At 55.4% G+C, this 17,149-nt stretch overlaps 1 protein-coding gene across 1 annotated transcript in view; it reads right to left on the bottom strand.

Annotated features, from left to right (window-relative positions):
- Positions 1–13,212, bottom strand: part of COL11A2 (collagen type XI alpha 2 chain) — a 41,884-nt gene extending 28,672 nt beyond the window's left edge. Inside the window, exons 1-8 of the mRNA XM_087884955.1 lie at positions 13,125–13,212; positions 5,934–6,104; positions 5,422–5,632; positions 4,140–4,302; positions 3,913–4,038; positions 922–1,221; positions 405–527; positions 60–185 (exon numbers count right to left, since the gene is read on the bottom strand). Of these exons, the coding sequence (XP_087741081.1) occupies positions 60–185; positions 405–527; positions 922–1,221; positions 3,913–4,038; positions 4,140–4,302; positions 5,422–5,632; positions 5,934–6,104; positions 13,125–13,194 (1,290 nt within the window). The 5' untranslated portion in view covers positions 13,195–13,212. The remainder of the gene's footprint in view (positions 1–59; positions 186–404; positions 528–921; positions 1,222–3,912; positions 4,039–4,139; positions 4,303–5,421; positions 5,633–5,933; positions 6,105–13,124) is intronic.
- Positions 13,213–17,149: the final 3,937 nt, after the last annotated feature.

Genomic DNA, 17,149 nt, shown 5'->3' on the forward strand with positions numbered 1-17,149 from the left:
ACGGATGGACAGGTGACACAGAGACAGTGACACAGGACACAAGGGAGGCTCCCACTTACGACGGCATCGTAGGGGGCCTGGGCTGAGAGCAGGGGACCCATCTCGCCAGGGTTGGGATCGCCGTCTCCATGGTCCAGCCCCACGTCAGGCACGAGACCCTCCTCCTCCTCCTTGGCTGCCTCCTCCTGGCCCAGGCAGGACGGGAACCCAACGGGACGTTAGCCCAGGAAAGGGAAGTTGTCTGCAGCAAGCGCCCCGCAGCACCTGAGACCTTGCCAGGCACCCCACCGGTGGGGGAGCCTTGCCCAGCAGCAAGGGATGCCCCGCGCCCCATACCTCCTGCCCCCTGGGCCGAGTCCCTCTGCACCAGCATGCTGGGGCCACGGGGAGGGGCCGTCATTTACCTCCACCCATGGTGACGAGAGGGGAGGAGGTGAGGCCTTCCGAGAAGTAGCCTCAGGAGGTGGGGGGCGGCTGGGGTGCTGGTGAGCCCCCCGGGGCTGCTCAGTGGGAAGAGGACCGGCGTCCTTGGAGGGAGGGAGGGGCACCCACCAACGGAGGTAAAATCAGGGTTGGTGGTGAATTCAGAGAAGAAAGAAGCGAGAAAGGAGACAGAGGGAAGGGAGGATTAGTTGGTTAGTGCAAATGTCCCCGTCGGGCTCCGGGGCCCAATTCTGCAACGGGGATCATTTAAGCCCAGAGGAATCAACGAATGGGGGAAGCGGAGGGTCTCACGCCCAGCTGGGGCACGAAACCAGGGCTGAGCCAGGCCCACCGGAGGGTTCAAGAGGAGCTGGAGGGGGGCTGGAGAAGCTGGGGTCCTCCCCGTGCACTCCAGACCAGCCCAAGGAGGAATGCTTCTCTTGTTCGGGGCTCCCCCCTCCCCCACTTGCCAACCCCAGCCCCTCCCTCTGGCTCTACCTGCTGGTAGCTGCTTCTTGGCCCCCGGGCTGCCTGGGCCGGGCCCCCTGCCTTCTTCCCCGCAGAGGCCTTGCCGGCCGACGTCGCCTTAGCACTGGGGCTGTTGGCCTTGGGGGGCTTTCCGGCAGCCGAGGCCTTCCCGCTGCCGAGCGCTTTCCCGTCACGGGGCTCCTTGGGGCCACCGGGCCGCTTCCCCTTCAGGGCGTCCGTCTTGAGGGCGGTGGGCGAAGGGCCGGGCAGCTGGCGCTTCTGGGGCTGCTTGGCCTCGGCGTTGGTGGGGGGCTTCGTCTTGGCCGGTGTCTAGCGGGGGCCACAAAGGCAGCGATGGAGGAAGGTGGCCAGAGGAAGGGCCGGTCCAGCAGAAAGCGGGGCCAAGGGGGTGTCTGAACACATGGAGCCCACTCCCCTGAGAGACACCCCCTCCCCAGGTCTCTCTGAGGAGCTTCCACCCACTGCTTCCTGTCCTGCCTTCAGTGCTATGGGGAGTAAATGGACCCCCTTCCTCTCTGGGGCAGCCCCTCAAATACTGGACCTCTGCTATCCTGTCCTTCTCTTCTCTTTTCTTCACTAGACTAGCCAGGCCCAGTTCCTGCAACCGTTCATCGTACGTTTTGGCCTCAAGTCCCCTAACCCTCTTTGTCGCTCTTGTACAGGTAGTCCTCGATTTACGACAGTCCATTTAGTGACGGCTCAAAGTTACAAAGGCACTGAAAAAAGTGACTTATGACCAGTTTTCACAGCTGTTATTATTATTATTATTATTATTATTATTATTATTAATTTGATTTATATGCCGCCCTTCTCCGGAGACTCAGGGCGGCTTACAATGCGCTAAGCAATAGTTGGAAGTTATGGCCTTTCCAGCTTCCCCCCATGATCAGGTGATCAAAATTGGGACGCTTAGCAACTGACTCATATTTATGACAGTTGCAGTGCCCCGGGATCACGTGATCCCCTCTTGCGACCTTCTGGCAAGCCAAGTCAACGGGGAAACCAGCTGCACCTAACCACCGGGTTACTAACTTATCAACTGCAATGATTCACTTAACAACCGAGGCAAGAAAGGTCGTAAAATGAGGCAACATTCACTGAAATGTCTCACTTAACAACCGAAATTTCGGGCTCAGTTGTGGTCTTCAGCCGAGGACTACCTCTACTCTCTCAACCGGACGCAGAACTCCAAATCTTTCGACTTCATCTGAAGCGAGTGGCTTGGCAGGACTTCACAGGGCTCAGCTCTGCGGTCGGCCCCACAGAGGAGAACAATTCACAATGGGCTCATGTTGGGAGGGGGAGAATGAGCCCCCCCCCTCCATTGAACCCTGGGGAGAAGATCCATTACAGCCTCTCGTGAAACTTTGAGGGAGAAAGTTTGAAGTGAAGTTCCCTTCATCCGTTCCAGCCACAATGGTGGGGTTTAATCCCAGTTAAATGCAGGAGCTTCCTTGCTAGATTTGGTGGGTGCACCCCTCCCTTTTCTGGGGGAGACATAAATATATACATATAACCATTTACCTGAAATGGGATAGGAGCAAGAGGTTGGACTGGAAGACCTCCAGGGTCCCTTCCCAGGTTATTATGCTAAAAAGATTTTCTAAAAAATATGCTTCATTTCCCCCGCAGGTAAATTTAGCCCCACCCTATCAGCATTTAGGAAATCCCCCAAAACCTGGTCGTTTCAGTAGTTCTGGGGGTCCCAGAGATATGGGGAGAGGGCTGCGCTGTACTTGTTTAGCAATGGGAAATTTTAGTCTCGGCTCTGGTCATAAGGTGAGGACCATCTGTACGTAAAATGCTGGCCCATTCTCCCAGTTTTATTTTTAATTTAATTGGTAACTACACCTGTTATTAATTATTGTTTGAACTGCTCTAGCTGTTGACTCCAAGTAAACCTCGACTTACGACCACAATTGAGCCCAAAATTTCTGTCGCTATGTTGTTCTGTTGTTACGACATTTCTGGCCGCAGTTGTTAAGTGAATCTGGGTTCCTCGTTGGCTCTGCTTGTCGGAAGGTCGCAAAAGGGGATCACCGGGACCTCCCCCCCCACCGGACACTGCAACCATCATAAATATGAGTCAGTTGTGAAGCATCTGAATTTTGACCATAGGGATGCTGCAATGGTCATAAGTTTGAAAAATGGTCATAAGTCACTATTTTCAGTGCCGCTTTAACGGTCACTAAGGAACTGTTGTAAATTGAGGACTTACCTGTGTGAAGATGGACGGCTATATAAATCTGTTAATGATTAAGTGATTAACTGTTGGTGAAAGAAGCCCTCTGTCTTTCCCAAGTGGCCAAGAAAGTTGCCAAAACAATCCCAGAAGTTTCTTCTCGGAGGCCAAAACTTCTCCTGGATTTATTTATCCCTTGAAGTCATTTATTTATCGCTCGGAGATCCTGCACTGAGAAATGCACCGTCCAGGGTGGAGATTTCGTGCCAGCTTTGATCGGCTTCTTACGAAAAAGGACAAACTCGGTTGCAAAAGAGACTTTGAGCCAGCCGGGTGAGGCGGCTGCAGAAAAGGCGAAAGTGATTTTGGGCTGCACCCGCCTGGGAGTCTTGTGCTGGGGGGTCAGACTAGATGGCCTCAAAAAGTCCCTCCCGACTAAAATCCTATGAACCCTGAGGCAGTTTGAAGCTCTTCCGTACTCCATCTGGAAGCTCCATCGGGGTTCAAAGAGGTTTTGACAAAAATACATTTATTTATTCATCAAATTTTAAAGCCGCTCAGTACCCTGACTCTGTGCCACGGTAGCTCCCGTTGGCATTCAAATGTGGCATGGAGTCCAGATGTGTTTTCCTCATTCCTGTTCAGAAGAGCCCAGACTGCTCCCCCTTTTCCCCTCTCCCTCTTATTAAAATTGGGGTGATCTTTTCTGGGGCTTCGAATCTGCGGGCAGGTCCTTTCCCTTCCCACAAAACCTCCTTTTAGCCCTGAGTGCCAAAGGCCAGTGGAAAAAGATGCCCCCAGGTTGTCCCCCTCCTCACCTCAGGCCTGGGGGGCCTCTGCTGAGCTTCCTGGGCTTGGGGCTTCTGGGGGGCCCCCCCGCAGTCCGGGCAGTAGTCGTGGGCAGCCTGGGGGCTGGAGCTGATCAGCAGCTGCTGGATGTCTCCCTGGGGGAGGGGGGGGAAGAGGCACAGGAGGGCGGTTGAGGGGGGCTCAGACCCACAACAGGGGAGGGCGGCAGGAGGGAGGGGTGGTGGGCGCTTTCTACCTCAAAGACCCCCTCGTCCAGGATCTGGGCCCCGAAGACGGTGATGCCCTTGGTGTCCAGCACGGGCTTGTTCCCCCGAGGGAGGGGCACGGTGGCTCTCTTCTTGCAGTCCAGGAATAGCGTCACCTGCTTCTTCTTCACACTGAGTGCCACCCGATGCCACCTGCAGGGACAAGGCAGCCCCCCCCACTCAGCCCCCGCAGGCCACACGGGCACCGGAAGGCTGAGCCGGGCCTCCAGAGAAGGACGGGCAGAGTGGCGCCTGGCACCCAGCTTGGCCTGTCGGGCCCGGAGCCTGCCAGGCGCCAACTTATCTGCCCGTCTGCAGTGCCAGGTCAAGAGCTTCTGGCTTTCCGGGTGGGTGTTTGGGGCAGGAGCCTCCAGCGGCCTCTCGCTCCTTTCCTCCCGGTGGGTCTCAGCCCCAGAAGTTAAAACTCTCTGCTTTTGCTCCTGTCTGCTCTCCCCTCCTCTGACACACACACACACACACACACGATTTTAAATAGAAGGAAGAGTCAAAAGCCCCTCCGGCCTTTAGCTGCAGGAAGCCTGGCCTGCAGGGGAGAAAGGACCAAAGAGCCTGGAATTTTCTCCCCCGTCTCCAGTTCTGGTTTTGCCAGCTGGAGCCAAAGGGCCCTGTGGGAGGGGAACCCCAAGACTGAATGCTCCCCGGCAGCGTCAGGAAGGTCCCGGGGCCTCTCGCAGCCCAGGAACATGAGCTGGGGAATCCCAAAGCCACAGGGCTCCGTGAGGCCATGCAGTCCACCCCATGCGGTCCAAGCACAAAGCCGAAGTCAAGCCCCACCAATTGGAGGGTCTCCAGCTTCCACTTGGAGCACCTGGCCAAAAAGGGGGAGCCACCCCCACTTCCACTACAGGCAAGACTCTACCCGACCCGGGGATTGCCTTGAGCCAGCTGGGGGAGGGAGGAGGCTGATGGGCAAGGAAGGAGCCCTGGAGACCCTTGGAACCAGGAGACTCTTCCTCCACCCCACCCCACCCCCCATCTCACCCTATTTCTCCACCGCAGGGACCCCCAATGGAAGCTGCCTTCTGGGGTCCCACGGGCTGTTCTGCGCCCCAAGGAGAACCGTCCAGCCACTGAAGGCAAGGCCCCCCTCTAGGGACCCCTCCCTCCCCGGGAGAGACAGGCTTCACTGCCATGACCGGCTGTCTGGTGTGTCTCGCCTTCCGTTGCTCGCAGGGTCCCCCAGGAGGACACCCACCCCGGAGCTGGCATGGCGGGGCTGACCGGGCTCCCCCAAGGGCGGAGGGGACTCACCTGCCATCGGTCAGGTTGGCCCCACGGAAGACCGGGTAGTCCTCAGGGGCGGGGCGGCCGCTCTGGTCGCGGTAGAGGAATCGCGGGGAGCGGTCGAGCTCAACGCCCAGTTGTTGCACGCCGTGCCGGTCGTAGAGGGAGAGCAGGAAGACGGGGCGGCCCGGCTTGGCCTTTAGCAGCGCCATCACGGAGAAGTCCTCGGGGAACTCACCTGGGGAGGGGGGGAGGAGCTACAAAGGGGGCTCGGCTACAGGCAGGATCTGTGGCCGGGAGGGAGGGGGATCCGCTGCCCCTTCCCAGCCTCTGGGTCCCCAAGGCCGGTTGGAGAAAAGCGACGCCCACCCTGGACAGCGCTGCAGGCCAGAGTTCACCAGGTGAGGCTTTGCTTGCAGCGCTGATGATCCGGGGTTCACCGTGTCCTGGTTTATCTGGTTAAGTGCCTTTCTGGGCTTGGGTGAAAGACGAGACCTCAAGTCCCTCCGTCCCACCTGCAGCCTTGGGCGGGGGGATACCTGGGAAGAGTTGTCGCGTTGGGGCACTGATCTGGGCCCGCCTGGATATCCGGAAGGCTGCGTCCGGCTTGGACCCTGTGCGCCTCTGCGGGCAGAAGCCGGGCGTCTTGCGGACCCCCTCGGGCTCCTTCTGCAGCTGCAGCACCGCCAGGACATCGACCACTGGGTCAGCTGCGTAAGAGGGGGTGGAGGAGAGACAGGCTGGCTGAGGATGGAGCCCCCTCCCCAAATCTCCTCCCCTTGGTGCAGCCCCCTTCCTGTTCCCGCAGGGCGATTTCACCCACTGGGTCTCAGGAGGCCCTGCTTAGTGGGCCCCGTTGGGCCCCAGGCAGGTTGGAGGCTGCCTCCCTTTGGGGGGAGGGTCTCCACGTGAGGCAGAGCCCCCCTTTCGGGCATCAGCAGAAACATCCGATGCCCACCTTCACTCTTGCCAGGCCAGACGTTTTAATGGCCATGAAAAGGCTCTTTGTTCACGCCTGCACACTACGCACACACACACACATGTGGTGCACAAGCACACACAAACACGGACACACACCCAGCAGGAAGGAAGGAAGGGGGCACCTCTGGGATGCAGCTGGAAGTGAAGGGGGCTGCCCCGCCGTCCGCTATGGGGGTCCCCCTGGCTGCAGGGTGGCCCTTGCAAAATGGGTTCTCCCACAGCCAGACCAGGCAGGAAGGGGAGGCCACCAAGTGATGCCTACAAGTTTCTGTGTCAACCCCTCCCCAGACACGGGGGGCACCACAAGGCTCCGAAGCTGCTGGAGACCAACCAGGAGGGGGTCCCCACTTCCACCCCTCGACAGGCCCTCACTGGGAGCACAGCTCCAGCCCACCCCCAGGGGAAGGGGTGCCAGGGTGGGAGGCATATTGAAGGGTGATAGATGATAGATGATAGAGATGATAGATGATATATACACATGATAAGATAGGTAAAGAGAGGGGATAAGATAGATAGATGATAGATAGATAGATAGATAGATAGATAGATAGATAGATTATAGATAATGATATATACACATGATAAGATAGATAAAGAGAGGGGATAAGATAGATTAGATAGATAGATAGATAGATAGATAGATAGATAGATAGATGATAGATAGATAGATAGATAGATAGATAGATAGATAGATAATGATATATACACATGATAAGATAGATAAAGAGAGGGGATAAGATAGATAGATAGATAGATAGATAGATAGATAGATAGATAGATAGATGATAGATAGATAGATAGATAGATAGATAGATGATAGATAGATAGATAGATAGATAGATAGATAGATAGATTATAGATAATGATATATACACATGATAAGATAGATAAAGAGAGGGGATAAGATAGATAGATAGATAGATAGATAGATAGATAGATAGATAAATAGATAGATGATAGATAGATAGATAGATAGATAGATAGATAGATAGATAGATAATGATATATACACATGATAAGATAGATAAAGAGAGGGGATAAGATAGATAGATAGATAGATAGATAGATAGATAGATAGATAGATTATAGATAATGATATATACACATGATAAGATAGATAAAGAGAGGGGATAAGATAGATAGATAGATAGATAGATAGATAGATAGATAGATAGATAGATAGATAGATAGATAGATAGATGGTAGATAGATAGATAGATAGATAGATAGATAGATAGATAGATAATGATATATACACATGATAAGATAGATAAAGAGAGGGGATAAGATAGATAGATAGATAGATAGATAGATAGATAGATAGATAGATAATGATATATACACATGATAAGATAGGTAAAGAGAGGGGATAAGATAGATAGATGATAGATAGATAGATAGATAGATAGATAGATAGATAGATAGATAGATAGATTATAGATAATGATATATACACATGATAAGATAGATAAAGAGAGGGGATAAGATAGATTAGATAGATAGATAGATAGATAGATAGATAGATAGATAGATAGATGATAGATAGATAGATAGATAGATAGATAGATAGATAATGATATATACACATGATAAGATAGATAAAGAGAGGGGATAAGATAGATAGATAGATAGATAGATAGATAGATAGATGATAGATAGATAGATAGATAGATAGATAGATAGATGATAGATAGATAGATAGATAGATAGATAGATTATAGATAATGATATATACACATGATAAGATAGATAAAGAGAGGGGATAAGATAGATAGATAGATAGATAGATAGATAGATAGATAGATAGATAGATAGATAGATAGATGATAGATAGATAGATAGATAGATAGATAGATAGATAGATAGATAATGATATATACACATGATAAGATAGATAAAGAGAGGGGATAAGATAGATAGATAGATAGATAGATAGATAGATAGATAGATAGATAGATAATGATATATACACATGATAAGATAAAGAGAGAGGGGGGGATAAAATAGATAGATTATAATGATATATACATATGATAAGATAGATAGACAAATAGAGAGATGATAGATAACGATAGACATGATAAAATAGATAGAGAGAGAGACAGAGAGAGGGAGAGTTTTAAACATTTGAAAAATAAATCAGGGACAAATAATTTTTGGGTGGATTTTCTGATCAAAAGAATCCCAGATTCCAGGCAGGAAAAAACTTTGGCCCTTGGGAAGAAAAGGAATTTTTCTCCCTTTTGATGTTTAATTGTCATTACTGTACAATTTTGAAATTTTTAACCGTAATTTAATTTTTAATGTTAATTTTTATACATTTTTAAAATTTATGGGTTATATTATATTGTGCACCATCTATTGAGCTCCTCTTTGAGGGAGGCGGGAGGTTTGGAAATACCAATCAATCAATACAAATGAATAAATTCCGTAGAGCTGAGAATATATAGGGAGCAAATCTTGATGGCTAATGCAACCAGAAGAGCTCTGGCCTTACGAGCAGCTGCTGCACATGTGGGAACATTTTCCCTCTGGAGTTTTAGATAGAAAGCTGAGCGGTGATGATGGTTTAGCATCAATGTCTGTCAACCCTGGTTTCCTACACATCCGTCCTGTGTTGATGCAGCCCCCCCCAAGAGAGAGAAACACCCCCACCCCCAAGATTGTGCTGCCACCCTCCCCGGCCACGGGGTCTGACTTAGGCACATTTTGTTCTTTGGGGAAAAGGGCACCACCGGGAATACCTCTTGACCTTCAAGAAAGCCGAGAGTTGTTGAGTCCCTCTGACCGTGTCCCCAGGCAGCCTCTCCTGCCCCACCAGCTGCCCCAAAGAGCTGCCTGATCCGGACCAGCCTGCCAGGCCAGCATTCACAAGTGTGGGACAGCAGGGGAGGAGGGGTGGGGGGGGCTCTTATTTTTTCTTGCCACCAAAATTCTTTTCCTCCCCCAATTGCTTCTCTGTCCTTATCTCACCTGTAGGGCTCCCCCACCCCACCCCCCGCTCCCATGGCAAACTTAGGCATCCGTGCCTAATATCACACCAGCCATCTCCGGAGGTGGGGAGGGGAATGATTTCACTATTTTTTCACTTTTTTGGAAGGATCAGACTGCAGGGCCCACGAGGAGGCTCTCCTGCTTGGCCACAGGTCCGGCTAGATGACCTCACAGGCCCCTCTCTCAGCCAGCGCCTGCCCAGGAGTTGAGAGGGAACCGTGCTGGAGAGCTTGGACCGTCCTGGCTGCGAAGGGGTCCTTAAAAGAGCTTTGATGCAAAGCGTTGCCAGGTTTGGGGGCGACACAGAGACATCTGAGGGTCTCCCCGCAACCCCACCCCCCCCCCAGCTCGGGCGGAGAGCTCCGGGCTCAGAGGGCTGCCTTTGCCCTTAGGGGTGGGGGGTTGGGGGGGTGGACATTCCTCCTGCCCAGCCTGGCTGCTGCCGACAAAGAGCTCTGTGTTAACTCCAAAGTCTCCTCCATCGTTCCTGACGGAGCTTTTGCATAGTTTATCCTGCTATTTTTACCCTCTTTGGTGCAGCCCCAGGACTCCAGGCGGAGGAGCCAGCAGGGAAGATCCCCAGTATAAACCGGGGTGGGGTGGGGGTGTCAGCCCCTCCCCCCCATCACAGCTCTCTCTCCCTTCTTGCTGAGTGCGGCCAAGCCCTTCAGACCCACCGCCAGCCTTCCAAGGAGTCAGAATGCAAAGGGCTCCTGGCATCCCGTCCGGAGGGGTCTCTAGGGGCTGGCAAGGAGGGGCTGAGCCCCCCCTTCCTGCTAAAAGGGGGCTGATATTTCCTGGTCTCTTGAACCACATGCTGGACCTGACTGAGCCTGACTGGTCTCTTGCACAAGGTATAGGGCAGAAATGTAGGGAGGGAAGGAAGGAAGGAAGGAAGGAAGGAAGGAAGGAAGGAAAGGAAGGAAGGAAGGAAGGAAGGAAAGGAAGGGAAGGGAAGGAAGGAAGGAAGGAAGGAAGGAAGGAAGGGAAGGAAGGAAGGAAGGAAGGAAGGGAAGGAAGGAAGGAAGGGAAGGAAGGAAGGAAGGAAGGAAGGAAGGAAGGAAGGAAGGGAAGAAAGGAAGGGAAGGAAGGAAGGAAGGAAGGAAGGAAGGGAAGGAAGGAAGGAAGGGAAGAAAGGAAGGGAAGGAAGGAAGGAAGGAAGGAAGGAAGGAAAGGAAGGAAGGAAGGGAAGGAAGGAAGGAAGGAAGGAAGGGAAGGAAGGAAGGGAAGGAAGGAAGGAAGGAAGGAAGGAAGGGAAGGAAGGAAGGGAAGGAAGGAAGGAAGGAAGGAAGGAAGGAAGGAAGGAAGGAAAGGAAGGAAGAAAGGGAAGGAAGGAAGGAAGGAAGGGAAGGAAGGAAGAAAGGGAAGGAAGGAAGGAAGGGAGGGAGGGAGGGAGGGAGGGAGGAGTCATCTACACTTCAGTTGGAATCTGAATAGGCAGAAGCCCAACAGGTAAGGTCCCCTAAACCTCAGCAAGGCAGAAACTTTCCTCACTTACTTTCTGTCTGAATTTTGGCATATGGACCAGGCTATACGGGGTAAGCTGAGCTGGCACAAAGTGGCTGGGCCCAAAGTCATCCAGTCAAAGCCCAGCAGTGGGATCACAGAGCATACAGACAGAAGTCCAACAGATACAGTTGTGCCACGCTTCATTTTACCGGTGAAGAGAGTTGGGAGGGTTACAAAGCCCCCATCAGTCTCCAGGTGGGAGGCTGGGCCAATGGCAATGATTACCGCAACGAGCCAAGGTGGTGCAGTGGTTAGAGTGCAGTCCTGCAGGCTACCTCTGCTGCCTGCCAGCTGCCTGCAATTTGCCAGTTCAAATCTCACCAGGCTCCAGGCTGACTCAGCCTTCCGAGGTGGGTAAAATGAAGAGCCAGATTGTTGTGGGTCAGAGGCTTAGAGGGGGCTGGAAAGCACTATATAAGTCTAACTGCTTTTGCTATTACAATCTAGAATTCTACGGCTAGAAGGGACCTCGAAGGCCTTCTAGTCCAACCCCCGGCTCAAGGAGGAGCCCTACATCATTTCAAACAGGTGGCTGTCCAGCCTCCTCTTAAAAGCCTCCAGGGACAGAGCACCCACAGCTTCTGGTGGCAGGCTGTTCCACAGATTAATTTTTCTAACTTGCAATGAAGTTTCTCCTTCATTCCAGGTTGCTTCTCCCCTTGGCTGGTTTCCATCCATTGCTTCTTCTCCTGCCTTCAGGGGCTTTGGAGAATAGGTGGAGCCCCTCCTCTTTGGGGCAGCCCCTCAAATATTGAAACACTGCTACCGTGTCTCCCCTAATCCTTCTTTTCAGTAGACTGGCCATACCCAGTTCCTGCAACCGTTCTTTGTGTGTTTTAGGCTCCAGGCCCCTCGTCATCTTCACTGCTCTTCTCTGCACTCTTTCCAGAGTTTCCACATATTTTGTGTCATGGTGACCAAAACTGCATAAAATACTCCAAGTGTGTAAAGCCATAGAATCCCTTTCCGTGGCCTGGTGGCTATTATCTGTCTGTTGTCAATTCTTGGCCCCCACACAGATCATGATGTGACTCCAAGCTGGTCCCTCCCAGGTCCCCTGTAGGCCTGCAGGCCCCCATGAGAAAATGGACTAGATGACCTCTCCAGACCCCCCTCCCCCCCAATGGCGCCTGATTCCCCTCCCGCCTTTCCACCTGTTCCACCTGAGGCTCCCCAGTGCAAGTGGGTTCCCATCCTGGCAGGGTGACTTCAGGGGAGCGGCGGCTGCCTGGCTGACCCACCCCGTCATCCCAGGCAAGAATGGGACAAGGGAACATCAAGTGGCAATGAGTATCTGGGCAGCGCAGTGGGAGAGGGGCTGTCTTCCCTTATTCTTTCATTTATGAAATGTATCCGTGCCCGTTTTACTCTCCGAAGCTACCCTAGGCGGCCCCCCTCGAGGGCCGGGGATGCTTGAGAGGGGCGGGGGGCGGGGGGCGCGGGGGGGATCCCCCAAAGGCAGAAGAGCCAAGTGGGGCGCCGGCTAAATGCGGGCAAAGCAGAGTCCGGGGGGGGGCGGGCGGGGGGAGGCGGCCGCCGCGGAGTTTTTTCGGGCCGCCGCCCAAAGGCAAACAAGCCCCGCCCGGGAGGCAGCGCACCGCACACTCGGCCTCTGTTCCCGCCGCACAAAGGCCGCCCTGTCTGGGCAGCGGGGAGGGAAGGGCAGGCGAGGCGGCCGCTGCGAGCCCGGCTCCCCGTCCGCCTCGACGCTCCGCGCCCGCCGCCAACCCGCACAAGCGCTGCCTGTTGGCGCTGGGAGCGGGGGAGGCTCGCCCCTCCAGCCCGGGGCCGCGTCCGCGCTTCCCCCGCCCCTCCCTGCCCGGTCCCCGTCGGGCGGGCAAGCCACCCACGGGAGGCACCTCACCACGTGGCGGCGCCCGTCGGACCCGCGCCCGCCACCTGCCGGCCTTCAGGCGAGCCGCCCGCCCGACATCGGGGCCGCTCCGTCACTTCGGGGGGGGGGGTTCAGCAGAGCCTGGACGGCCACTTGGCTGGACTGGAAGCCCTGCAAGGCCCCTCAGCGCCGCCCCGCTCTGTGCTGAGCGTGGAGGGGGCAAGAAGCGCGCCTGGCAGCTCGACGGGTAGCGGCGGCCAAAGAAGCTCTCGCGCCCCCGCCGAGCTTCTCCCCGCAAATTGAGCGTTTTCGGTCCTCCCCCCCCCAAAGCAGAGCGCCTGCGGGGGCGGGCAACTCTCCCCCCGGCGCTGCCTCCAGGCGGGCGACCCGAGGGCGCGTCCGCGGCGCTTACCTGCTTGAGCGGCCAGGCAGGCGGGCAGCGCCAGCAACGCCAGCACGAGCAGCCGCCGGGCGAGCTCCATGGCCCTCGGAGGCGAAGCGACCCTCGGAACGGGCGACTCTGGGGCCGCGGCGATGTCGGCGGAGAGGCTCGGGAGCGACGGTCTCGCTGTGGCTCCGGTGCAGCCCCAGGCAGCCTGGCTCGCCGTCCGGTCCTTCTGCCTCTCGGCCGGCCTGGACAGCCCCCGCCCCGCCCAACCCCCAGGGCCGCCCTGGCCTGACCGCCCCCGCCCCGCCAGCCACCTTCCCGCGTGGGCGCCTCCCTCGCCCTGCCCCGTCTCCTTTCCCTTGGAGCGGCTCTCAACCGGTTGGATGCCCGCCCTGGAGCCCGCTAGATCTCCTCTGGGGGTCCTCCAAGATATCCCCCGCTTTCCTCCGGCCCTGCCCTTCCTCTAGCTCCATCCTGCCCCCCCAAAAAAATATGGAGTTTTTTGAGCCCCCCACCCATCCCACGGCTTGGCACCCACGAACGCCCCTCCCCCAACACGGACCCCCAAAGGAGCCCCCAGACCCAGATTGTCCCCTTCCTCTGCAGTGATACGGACCCTGGGGAGCCCCAAGTGGCTGCTGAGGGCAGCTTCCTGCCCTCCATTCCCCATTTCAGGGGGAGTGGGGTGTAACTTCCTTGAGAGATGCCCCGTCTTTTCTGCCCCACGGGGTGCTGAAGAACAGCCTAGGAAGTGGTAAGAATACAGCTTCAAATCCACATTAAAAGCCCATCAAAGGAGAGGCCTCTTTACAGATGCTGGGAGAAGAGCCCCCATCCCCCCCCCGCTGTGCCCAGCTCAAGGAAGTGAGCCCAGCCACAGGCAGCTGCGAGTTCCTCAGGAATCTCCTGCTATGTCAGCAATACCCAGAACTGCCCCCCCCCAACTCCAGAGGTCCAATCTCCCAGGAGACCCTCAAAGACAGAGGTTTTCTTCAGGTGCCCACAGCAGCTGCTCCTCTTGTACTTTGGGGTCAAGCCAGGAGACACCCCCCCCCTTGCTATCCTCCCACCCTTGGCCCAAAGGATGGGAGCAGGTGCTCTGGAAAGAGCGAGGAAGATGATTAGGGGGCTGGAGGCTCAAACATATGGAGAGTAACGGTTGCAGGAATTGGGTTGGCCAGTCTAGTGAAAAGGAGGACGAAGGGGGAACATGATAGCAGCCGTCCAGGATCTCAGGGGCTGCCACAGAGAAGAGGAGGGGCTCCACCTATTCTCCAAAGCCCCTGAAGGCAGGACAACAAACAACAGATGGATACTAATAAAAGGAGAGAAGCAATCTGGAATTAAGGAGAAACTTCCCAACGAGAACAATTAGCCCGTGGAACAGCTTGCCACCAGACGTTGTAGGTGCTTCATCAGCGGAGGTCTTTAAGAAGAGATTGGGCAGCCATTTGTCCTGAATCATGTAAGATCTCCTGCCTGAGCAAGGGGTTGGACTAGAAGACCTCCAAGGTCCCTTCCCATTGTGTTATCCTGTTACTGTTGTTGTTTCTGTTACCGAGAGAGGGGAGGGAGGGGCGGGCTGAGATTCTCCAGGTGGGCAGGGCCAAGAGGCAGCCTTGTGGGCTTGGCGAGGGAGGGGTGGCATCTCCCATTGTTGAGAGAGGCTCCTGTTGGGGAACCCCCAGCCAGGGAGGGGGCAGCGCCTCAAACCCAGCGTTAGCCTGGAGTCCCTGCATAGCTGTCTGCCAGGGGGTCCAGAACTCAAACCCACCCACCCCTTCAGCTGCACGGAGCTCCGTCTATCTCTTCCCAGTCCAAGGAGATTCCTGTACGACAGGCAGAATGCAATCAAGTAGTGAGCTTGGAACTCTACACATTTGGGTCTGGATGCTTCTGCCCCAAGGGCCAGGACATTGGGGTCTGGACATTTCACAGGAAACCCCCCACAGGCCGCGAAGGGCTTCTGGATGGCCAACACTATTCTAGGCCGTGAAGTTGGGAGCCTGCCCCATTTGGAGTCCATGAAGTAAAAGAGTGGCCAGGAGGGGAACCCCCCCCCCTCGGCTGATAGGAGAATGGCCTGCAGTCTGGCCCCCCTTGGCACGGGGTTCCTCCCATTGGCCCCCTCCCCTGGGCACTGGGGGGGCCGCCCTCCCTTCTTCCTCCAACTCCTCAGTCGCAGCCCTGCTGCCCCCAGGAGTTTTCAGGCCCTTTTAGATCCACCTGAGCCCTTGGCCCTCTTTGTAGCCATGAGTTCCACAGGCCACCATTGTGCCCCCGTACTCAGAGCGGCTGTGCTTGTGTGTGTGCGTGCAGAGGCGCATTTGCTGTTATCCCACAAGAGGGTCACCCCATCCCCTCAAGGGCCCCATTTTCAAACAGCAGCCAGGAACCTCCCTCCCTCCTGCCCTCCCTGCCCCAGCATGATAGCTGCCCGTTCTGCACATCAGCCGCTTCTCTCGCAGCTGTGCCCGGCCAGCCCTGCCCTGACCGCAGCTCTTCTGCCTCGAAAGCCCTCTCTGGCCACAGCTGGACGTCCCTCCGGCAGATGTGGTCCCGCTTCACAGTGCTCTCCTCGGCCGGCAGGGGCCTCCCTCTCCTCCCCCTCCGGCTGAGCCAGGAGTCCAGAAGAGAGACTGTAATTAGGAGGCCGAAATTAGCCGGCCGCCTTCCTGTCCTTCTCTGTGGGGCTGGTGCAGGAGGGGGTGCTGGGCCAAGAGAGCCTCCCAGGCTCAGTTGGGGAAGGAGCTGAAATCAGCATCAGGCTTCTCACTCCACAATATCGTACAAACATAATATTTGGAAAATTCAGAATTCCCTGCCTTGGGAGGGGGGAAGTCCTGCTTGCGCAGGGGAGGCTACAGGTGTGACACCCTCAACTTTCTCAAAAGATGCTAGCAGGTGCTGCGAGGGGGAATCCCAGCTGTGCCCTCCCCTCCCCTCCCCTCCCCGGGGCAGGCAAGGAGGCCACTGGAAGCAGAACAGCCCCACTTCTATCGCAGGCGGAATCCCTGCGCGCGCGCGCACACACACACACACACACACACACACACACAGAGGATCTGGTGTTTCCTGGCCAGATCCTGACCCAGAAGGAGGAGACAAAGGCTGGCGTCGCACAATGCGGTTCCTTAAAACATGGTTTCCTGCACAAACCATCATTCTCTGGGTCCAGAGAAGTCATTAAGCCATTAAATTGGGCTGAGCCAAACAAACATCTCCCTGGCTCAGTGTGATGTGGGGCCAGGCCGATGTGGAGCCAGTGGGGACAGCAGCCCTTCCCTCCCAACTCTCCCTGCAGAGTAGCATCAGGGGCCCCCACCCTCTCGGTCCCCAATTCTCCCTTTGGTTTGCAATGAGGAGCCCCCCCCCCCCCCCGCTCTTACCCATGCAGATTCCCCACCTGGTATTGGGGTCTCTGGACCCTTCCAGACTCTTCCAGAAGAGAAGCAACCTCCTGCCCCTCCTCTCTCAGCCGGGGGCAACACCATCTCCTCTGCTACCATTGAGCTGAGCCAAAGATTTGTGGACTCCAACTCCCAGAATTCCTCAGCCAGCCATGCGGGAATTCTGGGAGTGGAAGTCCACAAGTCCTTAAAGTGGCCACGTTCAGAGGCCCCCGAGCTGAGCCTCAGAGCAGCCTTTCGCAAGAGGCCTAGGAATTTTCTGAGCTGCTCGTACGCTGGGAGACGTTTGCTGGATTCGGACAAGGCATCTGGGCCCCACAGAATGCAAAGGCAGACCAAGGCAGGTGTTTTGGGGCAGGTGGGGGGGGGCATACTGGCACACAGTACCCGCAGAAAAGATCATGAACTCTTGTTATTTGTAAAAAGTAACCGAGGCAGCTACAGGCAGACAAAGTGAGCCCCAGCTGTGATGCAGCTGCAGAAAAGGCCCGTGGGATCCTTCCGATGATATGCATCCATCCGTATCAAGCTTCTTCAGCCATCCGCAGCCAACAAGGCGCAGCTCAGGCGGCCCTCCCGTTGCCCACCCACCCCTTCCCAGCCTCGGCCACAGGAGCCTGGGTCTCAGTGTGCCCCTTG

This window comes from Pantherophis guttatus, chromosome 2, assembly GCF_059756535.1.
Source record: "Pantherophis guttatus breed Tessera chromosome 2, ASM5975653v1, whole genome shotgun sequence".
Classification (NCBI taxonomy): domain Eukaryota; kingdom Metazoa; phylum Chordata; class Lepidosauria; order Squamata; family Colubridae; genus Pantherophis; species Pantherophis guttatus.